At 39.7% G+C, this 13,639-nt stretch overlaps 1 protein-coding gene across 2 annotated transcripts; it reads left to right on the forward strand.

Annotated features, from left to right (window-relative positions):
- The first annotated feature begins 1,663 nt into the window (after positions 1-1,663).
- On the forward strand, positions 1,664-6,865 carry wnt8b (wingless-type MMTV integration site family, member 8b). 2 transcript variants are annotated; one of them, XM_062519543.1, is made up of 6 exons: positions 1,664-1,734; positions 2,289-2,322; positions 3,129-3,267; positions 4,038-4,163; positions 4,425-4,567; positions 5,767-6,865. In XM_062519543.1, the coding sequence occupies exons 1-6, from the start codon at positions 1,664-1,666 to the stop codon at positions 6,328-6,330; spliced, it is 1,077 nt and encodes a 358-aa protein (XP_062375527.1). In that variant the 3' UTR covers positions 6,331-6,865. The 2 variants fall into 2 exon arrangements, with proteins under 2 accessions (XP_062375527.1, XP_062375528.1); XM_062519544.1 differs by lacking the exon at positions 1,664-1,734 and having other exon boundaries at positions 2,040-2,322.
- Positions 6,866-13,639: the final 6,774 nt, after the last annotated feature.

Genomic DNA, 13,639 nt, shown 5'->3' on the forward strand with positions numbered 1-13,639 from the left:
GACAGTGTTTTGTACACCGGTGTGTTGTTGCTGATTTGAAGGAATGCAAATGTATGATTTTGTTGCAAGAATGGATCAAAAACCTAAGTTTTGATTGCAGTTTCACTTCGAGAAGTGAGTTGTTTTGCTTTGACTTATCTAGCATGTGTTTTGCGCCAAACTCAGCAGAGCATCAATGAGATGTGGCATAAATGGCGAAGTGTAAATGAGATGTGGTTCCAGGAAAGAGACGTGGTGACAAGTGCAAATCAGACAAAAGAGACCAAATGCAATACGGTAAAATATCACCTGGGTCTAAAATGCAAAACAGGCGCTTGAAGTTTTGGAATCCCTTTAAATGAATTGAAATTCGAATGGATGTGATCCCCGTGGGGTCACAGGCGGATCTGCGTTTGATTTTCTTTAAAATCTGGTGAATCTCAAAAGACTTAATCCAAAAACATCCCGCAGAACCTTGCAAATAACTTTCTCTTAATCCTAATTTGCACACAAGAAGACAGGCGAATGTCAAAGAAACAATTGCTCAAATGAAAGGTCAGACAGGGGAAACCACAAAAAAGGCAAATGACACTTGAATATGCGCTATTTGATATAGATATACGCAAACAAGCATTCTTATCATGTCGGTGATGCACTTTTGAATTTAGCCTATTTGTGACGCTTTAATGTCAGTTCAAATGTTGTGATTGATCTTTCATTTGCTTAGCCTATTTGAGTAGTGACAAAATCCCAAGCCTGAACTAAATAACAATAGCCTATAGCCTAGGCTGAAAGTAGCCAAAGGCCTAGCAATAATAATAATAACAATAATAGTAATAATCTGATGATAATAGTCTATAATAATAATAGGCCTAATGGTAATAATAAACAAATCGATCAAGTAGGCCTAAAATGATGCATGGTGAGTCTCGACTGAAATATGAGTCAATAAACTAGGCTACATATTTTCATTGAGAATGCTAGGTAGTCTGTTTTTATAATAGGCCTAAATAGTTTTAAAGGTTGGACCAAATGGTATTTTGATGTCGAGAAAAGCCCAGCATATCACGTTAAATTGCAGGCTATCGTAGCCCGTGTGCCTAGGCTATGTGAGACGTTCATGCATAAGTTTAACCCGAATGATATCCTCGACTGTTCAATTGGCATAAAGACATTTTTCTATCAGGCATAGCCAATCTTGAATCCACGACGACGAGGTCCGTCTAATTAATTGATGTCTTTCCCACAAGTCTTTAGGCTAGGCTTGCCAATCGAAATAATTTTATGTCAGGCGCAATGGCTGTTGTTGGATAATATATATATATATATTTAAAATAAATTATTAAAAGTTGATATATAACTATTCTGGTTTCATGCCATTTCGATTTAACTGTTAACATATGGACGCTTCCCAGCTATTTCTCTTCTGGAAACCCAGGGTGCCCGTTTGATCATTTCAAACTCTCCGTGCTATAATAGACCTGATTGGCTGAAGGAGTAAGACGGGGAAAATCTTTAATTAAGCAGATAATCTCTTGTTGGGATGAGAGCAGCTCCATTTCAGAACCCCCCTTGGTTCCCACATGCGCCCCTTAGCTTCCTGAGGTCTGCATGTAGGTATATACCCTTCTTGCAGAGCGCTCGGGTTTACGGCACATAGCATTCTAATTCCCTAAATCTCAGGATGCTTATGCATTTAGAAGTCTACTACTACATTTTCATTTTGATGACTCACGTGAGGTCCTGCTGCACCTGGTAAGTAAAATGATGTTCTGTCTGATTTCATTGTTTCTTCACGTCACGATTTTACAGTAGGTTTCATAGATAGAAATACCCGGCATGTGATTGCTCAAGCAGTCGATGATTTGATGAAATATATCCTTTTTTATCCTGTGTTTTTATATTAGGAGACCTAAATCATTATGTGCTGACAAATGACGCGACCTTGTTGTTTTATTGATGAGTTCCATGTTGAGTATTCAGTGAATCAGATTTAGCTTTGTTGTTATTTTACTCAAATATTAATTTACAAAACAATTTTGTTTATAAAATGTGTGTTTTGCCTTTTCTGGCACATGTCCTTCTTTTCTTGTAGCCTATAAGTAAGCAAGTTATCTATTGTTTTAATCAAATCAAGACGTTTGAATATTTCTGTGAGGTCTCTAAACTGGGAGCTATACATTTGACAAGAATTTGAAAGAAAGGGTAGACTATTCACAATGGAAACAAGTAAAATGTTTTGCATCAGTGTTGCTGTCTGAGGATGGGTGAGAAACATTTTTGAGTTAATGGGCTGCTCTGTTTTCCAGGTCAGTGAATAATTTCCTGATGACTGGCCCAAAGGTAAGCCAACTTCTTTTGATCTTCCCTGCTGATCTTTATCTAAAGTACATCCTTCAGATTGCTTCACTCCTTTGAATTTATGTGTGATATCTATTGAGCTTGATCCTCATCCACAAAACAGAGCAGAATTATCTGAAGTCCTGACCTGTACCTCACACACCAAACCCCCATTTGTCCAAACTATAAACCCTAACATTCTTATCCATTCACTGCGGCATGTAAATCATATTCTGGTTTGAAAATGCGGGACCATGACTCTAGGGATTGGATCAGACAGGGCCCTCTTCCTTAAACACACTTGAAATCATTCACTTTATTGCATTCTGAGTTGTAGAATGGCAGGCTAAGACTCCTCTGGTGGGTGGTCATCATTAGCAAGCCAGACACCAGTGAATGAGGTTGAGGTTCAATCCATCCAAGGCCACTTGAGACATATTAGGATATATCTCTCAGACTGAACAAGCAACCTGTCACTCAAGATGAAGCAGAACTCTTGATATTTGGAAAATAATCAGTATGAGCACTTGAGAGTCTCCAAACCCTTATTAAATAATTATGATCTGTACGGTTTTGCGTATTAAATCTGCCATTAAACCAAACCTTTTGGTAATCAGTATAGCAAGGCTTTGAATGATGACAATTAAAGTGAGAATTCAGATGTTCTTTTTGTTTGACCAAACATTTGAAGTAATTCCTTTTGTGTGTGTCTTTATTCTTTAAAGAAATGGCAGTATATCTCTAACAAGACTGATGTTGTTGAGCTAAAGGGCTCTTCTTGTAACCCTTGTGATTGTTCCCCCTTTCAGGCCTATCTGATCTACTCCAGCAGTGTTGCTGCGGGGGCTCAGAGTGGGATCGAGGAGTGCAAGTATCAATTCGCCTGGGAGCGCTGGAACTGTCCAGAGAGAGCACTTCAGCTGTCCACTCACAGTGGCCTCAGGAGTGGTGAGAAAAAGAGCAAGCAAACACATGCTCCCCCATTAATATGGACCTAAAGCTTTGCTTTGCATGCAGGATTATCATACCATTGCATCACTCAGGTTATTGGCCCAAACTGAAGAGCGCATCTCTGGGATATCTTCTATCAAAAGTTTAAAATTGCTCAGAAGAACTGAAGACATTTTCTCACATCTAGTGGGAAAAATACCATTTTTTTGCTATTTGAATGTCCAGCATCCTTAAGACTCAAAGAAAAGTGTATAGTGTAGTTTTGTTTAAGTGTATTTGCTGCGGTCTGAACAAATGTAACAAAGCTCAGTTAATCCAATCACAAATGCAAAAGAACAAACACTGTTTACAGACAACGACAGAACAAGATTATTCCGTCTTTTGAATATTGGTTAATTCCCTCAGGACAAAAAGAAACCAGGGACTAGGAAGGGATATCAGAGAGGCGTGGAAGGTGAAATAGACGCCTCGTCAGAAGATAAGGGGTTTAGGTCAAAGGGCTGCCTCAGGCTCCCTTCAGAGGGCATTCCTGGAGTGCCACGGAGGGCAAAGTGAAGCTGTCACAGTCCAGAGCTGACCTGCTGTCTAATTGTGCTCTTTCCCATCACTTGCACCTTTTGCTATTGCTTTCTCAATTCAAGTGAACATGCCGTGCAACTGCAGCAGTGCAAATGGTCAATGGTGCAATGGTATGGGATAATATAATTGTGTGATTTTGCCTGTGTGCTTTAAGACTGATTTTTATTTAATTTTTTTTTTTTCCACAGCAAACAGGGAAACAGCATTTGTCCATGCTATAAGTTCCGCAGGTGTTATGTACACCCTTACGCGCAACTGCAGCCTCGGGGACTTTGATAACTGCGGCTGTGATGACACAAGAAATGGCCAACGAGGTAAGGAAATTAACTTACATTCGGCAGGTGTACTCAAAATGTATAGCCTACCTTAAATTAACTTAACGGCGAAGCCTAGAAGGCTATTCTATTCTTGATTAGGTTTCTCATTCATTTATCGTCTCTTAAAATCCTTTAAAATTCCTAAAAGAAGCAACACATTAATTATTTCCCGCTGTTTTGTTTCCAGTCGTGTAGTCTAAGAAGCAGATTAAATCAAATCTAACCCAGACTCTCTTTGTGTCCTCCACTGACATGCAGGGGGCCAGGGCTGGCTGTGGGGAGGCTGCAGTGATAACGTTGGCTTTGGAGAGGCCATCTCCAAACAGTTTGTTGATGCCTTGGAGACAGGGCAAGATGCACGAGCGGCAATGAATCTGCACAACAACGAAGCTGGACGCCGGGTAATGTTTTCATATTTGTAAATAATAAAAAATAAAAAAAAACCTTCCAACTCTTCAGACAGAAGGTAGGCTCTCCAGTAGCTTCTATAGCCTGATCTGAAGTCTGGAGAGCCGATTTGAAAGGAAGGCGCGTAATAAGTAGTTGTTAAAACTTAGTCTGAGGTGGGGCCATAGACTTAGGAATCTCACTTGGCCACCAACAGAATGTATAGTGTCCTTTGAATCATTATTTTTCCTTTTCTGAATTATATCCTACCACCCAAGAGTTTTATTCAGTCTGTTATAAGCAAGGTGCCACTCGTCCAAATCACAGTGTGTGCGCTGTACCAGAAGGGCCTATTTACAGATCCTGAATGTCTTTTATGATGAGACCTCAACTCAAGACTCTTGGGATCAGTGATGCAAGCTTAATTAGAAGACCTAAGGGGCCACACATAGCAAAGCTTCTGTATAATGTTGTTCCCAAACAAGTGTTTAGTTTTATTCTTGCAATAAGGTTCTTACATTTATTTTGGCCTTTGTTTCACTTGAGAAACCCAGGGGATCATGGCTATGCAGCTGAAGTGGTCTTTGTTTTTGCTGCCGGCACTGCCTCCTCCGTTTTTGTCAGATCCCCATGGCACCTGGAGCATCATTGTAACAGAAAAAATACCAGAAAGAGACCCTTTTTTATGTCCTCTTCAATGGAATTTCAATTGGGTCCACTCCTAACAGAAAACATGTTGACAATGGTTATACTAAATAAACACGCCCCTTTCCAGAGCAGAACAATCAGACCCAATGTGAATCCTTGATACTTACTCACCTTCAGTGAAAATGCTTTAGTCTGAGAAAAGAAATGTCCTTTTTCAAGTGACAGCTGCTTATAACGACCAAAGTCAGGATATATTGAGTGGGCACAAAAAGCTGAAGAACAGGAGAATTGAACCTTGAACTTGGCCCTCTTTCACACGTTGAATTCATCCTCTTCTCCAGCTTCAAGCCATACACTCAGTTGGAAGCTGTCTTTGTAAAGCAAAATGCATACAACTGAAAATCAAACATTGACATAAAAGCAGTAAAGGCCGTGTAAAATAGTCGTTCACATAGATTTGTACACCTATAGATAGTGGAATCATGAATAGAAAAACATTTTATAGGCACTGGTGCCTTTGTGCCTTTTTTTTTTTTTTTAATACGAGACATGTTTTGTTCTCCAGGCTGTTAAAGGTACCATGCAGAAGACATGTAAATGCCATGGAGTCTCTGGGAGTTGCACCACCCAGACGTGTTGGCTGCAGCTGCCCGAGTTCAAGGAGGTGGGAAACTATCTGAAGGAGAAGTATCAGAAAGCCCTGAAGGTGGACCTGCTCAGAGGAGCCGGCAACAGTGCAGCCAGCCGCAGGGCCATCGCCGAGACCTTCAGCTCCATCTCCCGCAAAGAGCTGGTCCACCTGGAGGACTCCCCTGACTACTGCCTGGAGAACAAGACCTTGGGCCTGCCAGGCACGGAAGGGCGCGAGTGCGTCAAGAAGGGCAAGAGCCTGAGCAAGTGGGAGAAGCGCAGCTGCAAGCGGCTGTGTGGCGAGTGCGGCCTGGCGGTGGAGGAGCGCAGGGCGGAGATGGTGTCCAGCTGCAACTGCAAGTTCCATTGGTGCTGTGCCGTCAAATGCGACCAGTGTCGCAAGACTGTCACCAAATACTACTGCGTGAAGAAGGCCAAGAAGCCCAAGAGTGAGAGCAGCGGCCAAAGGAAAAGTCTCAGGCTCAGAAAAACCCACTAAGCAGCAGCAAGTCGACAGCTTCTGAGCTTTCCATACAAACGTTCCATTTTGTTTCCTCTAAGATAGTATCCCTCGTATATTTCACAAAAACTGTAAAAAAAAAGAAAATATGGGAAAGAGTGTAAACTAAAGGGTATGTTGAAGTTTTGAGAGTATGGGGGAATAAGCCTTAGATATATTGGAAAGCTTTGCATAAATACGAGAAGCATTGCAAATATTAGTTGTTTATAGGTACAATAATCTGAATATATTTAAAAACTATTTTTCTACTTTTCTACAGGACCCCATTTATAGATGTTTACCATTTGAAATGTGGGAACACTTTTTAAAATGTGGGAATTCTCACTCTATAAGATGACACGAATAAACAAACTCTATGGACTAGACGAATAAAAATCCATTTATGTTTCCATTTCCAAAATTGCCATTTTTATAATAATACAGCAATCAGAGCCTCCAATCAATGTGATAGAGGCACCTGCAGGTGCCATAGGGGAGAGAAGTAAGTTGTAAGCCCCTCTACAGTCTGTATTTAAATGTAAATAAAATGAAGCACTTTGTTAATTTATTGCACAGTCTGTAATAGTTTACTTTGTTTCATTCATTTCCAGTTACAACACAAGATCATCAATCCAAAACAATTTAATAAACCTGCTATACAATATTATTTCTGGAGTTATTAAGAATTATTCACATGCTGTTCATTGTTACTCTTACATTTAACTGAATTAATCAATCCGTCTAAATAGTGAATTGACAGTGAACTTACTTAATTGCTGAAGGCTTTATGGAGCAGATACTTTACAGTTTCAGAATTAATTTAAAGGAATAAATGTGTTTCAAAGCAAGTTAAACATATTTATACAGAAGATCATCTGAGTAATACGCATCAAATAATTTCTGCATTGTTCATTTTAGTTTCAGATAACCCTGGGGCAATGACACAATTAGGAGAGAAATGTTTAATTACAGTCTTCCTTTTTCACACCTTTCTCATTTTCACCTTTACAAATTCCTTCTTTTTATGTCATTGTAATCTTTAAAGAACTCTCAATGGCCTGGCTCTTGCTTGCTTCTTCACTGTTTAATACTAGTTTAATTAACTCCGTCGAGACAGAGGGAAAACATGAACCTAGTTGCCCTCAAATCAGCCTGCCTCTAATTTTGTATGCTAATCTCCTTTTTCACTCCACCATCATGGGAAAAGAAAAAAAAATGTTGGGAAAACGTGGTGTTGCCTGCACAGGGCTTCCTGTGGCTGTTTTATTCCTGGCCCACCTATTTGGCTCTTTTCACTCCTCTAGGGCTTCCTTTGCTCGATTTAACAATGAATGCCGAGCTAATCAGCTCCCTCGGAAATGCGCTGCTGCTGGAGAAGCTAATCCCCCCTCTCCTCCTCCTTTCAATGGGGCTGTCGTCTTCAAAAGGACTTTGGGAAAAGGCTTTGCATGGATTCACACTGTTCGCTGAATAGAAGTTAGTTCAAGTATTGTACCAAAACAAGTGGGTATTATAAACAAATACTTGCCAGCAACCAACCCACCTGTAAAAAAAAGTGCCAACCCTTACAGTAGCACATGGCAACACAACCGGAGGCTCTCCAAATGTGATGCAACCTCAAAGAGATTAAAGGCCCATTGAGCTCGGGGCAGCTCATTTCTCCACCACCTTCTTCATCAGAAAGTGTCAAGGAAGCCCCTCGTTGACATCTTATTTAAAAAATAATGGTCAAAATCAAAACCTCCCCTTGACACTATTACATCCATACCCTATAGGTTGAGAGCCATGCAGTCAAAACATTATCACTGTTGCTCCAGGTTAAACAATGTTTCAATTAAACAGATACAACATAGAGATATATCAATGTCTGAAATGTTGCAGTTGTTGAAACTATTCACAATAAACTTAAAGGCTAAAAGACACAACGAATTTAAACAAAACACTAAACACACTATTGTGTGCATTAATTGTTGTCAAAGTGATATAATACGTTCATTCAACAGAATATATTCAAAGGCAACTACTGAGAAATGAAGTATTCAATTAACAAGCATGTGTAACATGCATGCACTTCATGTTTATTTAATTAAGGATATAAGATCTCAACTGAAAGAATTCTGTGAGTTTTGGATTTTAACAAATGCTCTCTCAGGGATGAGTACAACATGTTCATGAGCAAAAACTTGCGACAAGTGACCTTCAACCTTGTGGCTAAACTTCCGTGCCTTCTGCGTCCAGACTGAGGAAGGGTCATTAATAGAAGGTTGGCCTTGCCACTTGCAATTTGCACTCAGGCATGAGGCAGAGGTGACTGAACGAGGTGACACTTTAGATGAGGGGTATAGAAGATTAAGAAAATGTATGTTCAAGACAAGAATGAATTCTTTAGAGATCAGTGGTCAAACTTCCAGGAGTCACAAATTGGAATTAACAGAGCCATGCTACTTAAAGGTCTTCTATAAAATCAACATGCTTGTGGTTGTCTGTTGTGGAATAGATAGCCTAATCTATGCATGCATATCATGTCTCAAAAAGAGTTCACACTATACATCACTTTGGGTAAAAATTTCACTCACCAACCGTCTTTACATCCTCTCAGAAATGGATGTTGTTTTTTTTTTTCTTTTCTTTTCTAAAGGCCTGGTACCCAGCTTCTGGCCATTTACATTATGGAAAATATGTGAATCAATAAATGAAGCAGCCATTTTCTGAGAACATGTTGAAGGTTTATTCATCCAATAATTTGTGACAGAATTGTTAGCTTTTATATTGTATTGTATTTGTTGACACCAGTAGAGAGCATTGAGCAGAGGGCCAGATGTGAAAGCTTCACATTATTGAACATAGAAATCAATGTATCCCAAATAATACAAATGTTATCAATTTGGCTGCAACCTGTGGCAAGTCCACAGAATACAAGGTAAGTCCCTAATATGTTCTATATCCTGATGTCTAAAGACAATCACAAGGATACCATTAGTTCATTGCTATTAGTCATGGTAGAAAACTACCAATGCTCAATGGGCACTTCAGATCCCCATAAGAACCGGAGCACACCAATGTTTATAGAATGTTTAATACGTGCAAATGATGCTTTGCATTTTGAGGTCAAGTGTGTGTGTGTGTGTATGTGTGTGTATGTGTGTGTGTGTGTGTGTGTGTAATTTATGCTGCAACTTTAATGTCTCTCTAGCGGGGGCATAATACAAGCCAGAATTCTGGAAGGAGACATGGAAAGCATGGGGATGGGGTGGCGGGGTATATGGATAGTAAGTTCTAAATAAAGTTGGGATTATGTCTGGTCATCTTTTCCTTAAATTGTTGTTAGAATTACATAAAAAAGCTTAAAATGTTTTACCATGTTGTAAGTCGCTTAGGTTTTGGTTCAGCCAAATGTAATATACAATTGTTAAGTTTGTAAAAATAGCCACCAAAATACATCACAGGAAGAGTGATCAGACAGAATGGCTATCTAGTCATAGAATGTACATGGTTCTAGATATCAACAACTGTTGCATAATTCTGACTGGAGACAATGGGACTTTTGATGTTTTGAAAAAGATATTTTCATCTGCTGATATTGACATTTTCCTCTGTATCTGGACCTAGAATCCAGTGTTTTTCAGTGTTAGTGGTGGTAAAACTAGCAACGGCATATTACATAGCCATAGCACAAGTATATGGATGGGACTTCAGCCAGAACCCCACTAGATTGGAGATTGAATGTGGGTTGACTGGGATGGTTTATAGTGACTTTCACCAAGGCATCGAAACTATGAGCAAGATTAAACAGCACAGATACAAGATCACTAAATACACATGCATCCCTTTTGCCTCTGCTTGGAATGGCAAACCTGGAGGATCTCTCACCACCTTACAAAGTAGCCTATCTCTTGCTTGCCATTTATCCTAGTTGAACTGAAGGAAGTAACTCCAAGCTATAGCTGGTAGATAGCCTTGTGTCCAGTAAGCCAACCATCACCACTCCCCTTAATCTTACAGCACCCTTAAGGCACTGTCCTAAAGAATAGGACACTTACTGAGTTTTTGCTTTGAAGGTTACCCCCTTCCAGCAAGTGTGGCTGCAAATAAGGGGGGTGCTAATTTACCATAACATAGAGGTAATTGTTATAAGTTAGACAAAGGGGGTGGCTGGTCTGGACAACTTGTTTGTTCTTTCATTCTCACACTTCAAATAATACAATACAATAGCTGTCTGAGTAACATGACTTTGAATATCACACAACCAAACTGGTTGATAAAATTCCAGAGCCCTTGATAGCATTGCCATTGGAAGCAAATTCCTATAGGAAAACTACTAGTAAACTGGTCCACACGCATGCTCACAGTCTGGCCTTAGGTGGCACCTAAATAGTGGGCTGCAGAAGTGGAGTGGAGTGGAGGAGTGGAGTTTTCACACGGTTAAGCTCCCAATACTTCAGATACATTAGGTCTAGTCGAGATGTAATGAATGGTAAGAATCACGGTTGTGCTGTGCCTCAACAGTGTAGGCATGCTCACAACGATGAATGCTGAATGTTTTGGGTGTGCATATGCTAACCTCGGATACATTGAGTCATTAATAAATGAATTGATCACTACACTGGCTGCACTAATTCGCAATGGTTTTAATAGGCAGCAACTCTTTTACTACGGGAAGAGGCATGGGACAGTGACTGCAAAGGAGGTCACGTTTGTCTATGTTTATGTTTATATTTCAAATCATTGGCAGATTTTAACCAAGGACCAAACAAAACGCATAAAAAAGGTAACTAACCCCTCCTTTCAGTATTCAGAGAAACTCCACACAGTGTTTAGTTTCTTGTCTGGGTAGCATTATTCATTCACAAAGAAAATTGGTGTCTGTAAAGGTTGGATTTTTCCTCATTTTATTACTTAAGCCATTAAAATCAATTTCCAAAAGATGATTTTATATTTCACTTTTTAGTGAACTTTAGCATGGGTGCCAACAATTTCAGCCATGACTGTAGCTTATTGCGTGGGTGCATGAGTTTCAGTACGAATCCACTGTCTTAGTTTGTAAATGAAGTGACACAAAACAAGGGTGGACAAAGGGGACGTGCAGTAGGCCAAGTTGGTTTAGTTTTAGAACTGGCTATGGCTGACGAGCTTTGAGTATGTTCATGAAAGTGTCATGTGCAGGGGGGCGTGACATTAAACTTTGAGTATGTGCACGAAAGTGGCAATGACTGACATAGGCTACGAGTCTTTCTATCACTGCAACATTCACACTTCCCTTTGCGATTCAATACTTCATGGTATTAGGCCTTATCCTCCTGTGTGCCTGCCTCTCCATGGTGCTGTCACGGTGAGAGCGCGCCCTCTGGTTGGTTTGGAGCACTTCCGTTGTAGGAGCTGTACTTGCAGCGTTTAGTGTTTTGCAGCGTTTCTCTATCAGTAGCACATTTCATAAAGATGCAGCGTTTTGTGTTTTGCATCATTTCTCTATCTGCAGCGCATTTCATAAAGATGCATTTGTCTTTGTTTCTTGCAGTGCGTTTTTTTCCATTTGTACCACGTTTCTCTGTTTGTACTTTTGTTAATTTGCATCGTTTTGTATTTGAAACTGTTTTCTTTAACTGAGCGCGTTTGGCCCTTCTCGGCCACCGTAGAGTGGACACTGTGATCTTTGGTAAGTAAAGACGGCATACTTTGATCTAACTAAAGCCTACCTTGCACTGACAGACTTTGACAAGATTTTAACTGCCCCTCATTCAAGCTTTACTCAAAAGACTGCAATCTTTCAAGAATCTTTTTCAATTAACATCCGGATCTCCTTATATGGACAAAGATGGCAGCTTTGGTTCCTTTATGTAGGTGAACCTCAGAGGTCTATGCCAGACCGAACTTCCCGACCTCAAATGTTGTGGGTGGGGATAAAGTTTGGTTGGCACCTAGGTAGGGATGTAACGATTACCGGTGTGACGGTAAACCATGATAAAAATGTTGATGATAACAATTACCGCGTTCATTTTGAATATCATTATTATCACGGTTGATACTACGGTGTGGTAACCGCGTGTTTAATTCCTCCCAGCTTCATCCGAGCCTGCTTTTGACACAAGCTGGAAGGCTACTATGAAACACAAGTTTACACAAGTTTACCTTACTAATTCTGTTTTCTAATTGATGGATTTAACCATGATTCGGATAAGGCTACACCTGCTTTTAAAGGGCGCAACATTTTCACCCCAAAACGTGCGCTGTATCATGTAGCCACTCTGCGTCTTTTTATGTAGGCCTAGGCTACTACACGTTCACATTAAATCTAGGCTATTCCACTAACGTTATCAGGAGAATGCCGTAAGTTTTATGTTGAGCGCTGGGTGTCACTCATTGGATATAACAGATATACGAAACTCCAAATCATAAGTTAAGCTATAAGCAGCCAACATTTCCAACCAAGGAAAAAGTGAGCACAATGCCACGGTAACCTACCTACAGTAGGCTATGGAATTTAGTTCATTTAGGCCTACTGTAGTGTTTAATTCAATTTCCGAAAAAAGCTACACAGCCTATTGGCAATCTTTTCCATCAACTATCCCGTTAGCTCACGCGTCATGTCTATCATTAGGCTAATGTACAGTAGCCTAGTGCTCACCAAAATCATAGAAGTTAACATTGCAAGACACTTATCTTTTCTATGATCCCAGCAATATTTTCTTTGACTTGTTGATTTTTTGAACATACATTTTATTCAATGAAAACGGATATCCTTGAACTATGCGTGACTACTTTCCTAAAACCGAATGAAGGTTAATATAATTAGGCTACTTCACGTAGGCTATCTCTTAAAGTGACAGGCTCTCAATTAGACCTACACAACACCCCTGTAATGCCATTAAAGACAAGTGTAATAGTTTAAAAATCAATATGAAGTATTCAAATTACTGAATATTTTTATCTATAAGTAATTATGCAGATCCTAACATATTCTAAACTATTAGCAAAATATATAAAGTTTATGAATTCAAAATATGCAATAGAAACAAGACAAGCCATTTTCTGTGTGTGTGGAGGGTTGAGCAGAGACTAGGATTGCCACTGCTGTGAATGATCGGTATCCTGCTGAAGGTAATAAGTAGAGATGCACCGATTGCAATTTTTTGGCCGATTCCGATTTCCGATTTTTCATAGAATTTGACCTGCCGATACCGATTTTAGCCGATTCCGATTTGCATCTTCTAACCACTTTACAGCACACAAAATTATTTAGAGTTATTTTCTATCCTTTCTTTAATACAACATGTTAATATAGAAATGTAATCAACTTATCAATGGCTGGTAA

The sequence above is a fragment of the Sardina pilchardus genome, chromosome 18 (assembly GCF_963854185.1).
Source record: "Sardina pilchardus chromosome 18, fSarPil1.1, whole genome shotgun sequence".
Classification (NCBI taxonomy): Eukaryota; Metazoa; Chordata; class Actinopteri; order Clupeiformes; family Clupeidae; genus Sardina; species Sardina pilchardus.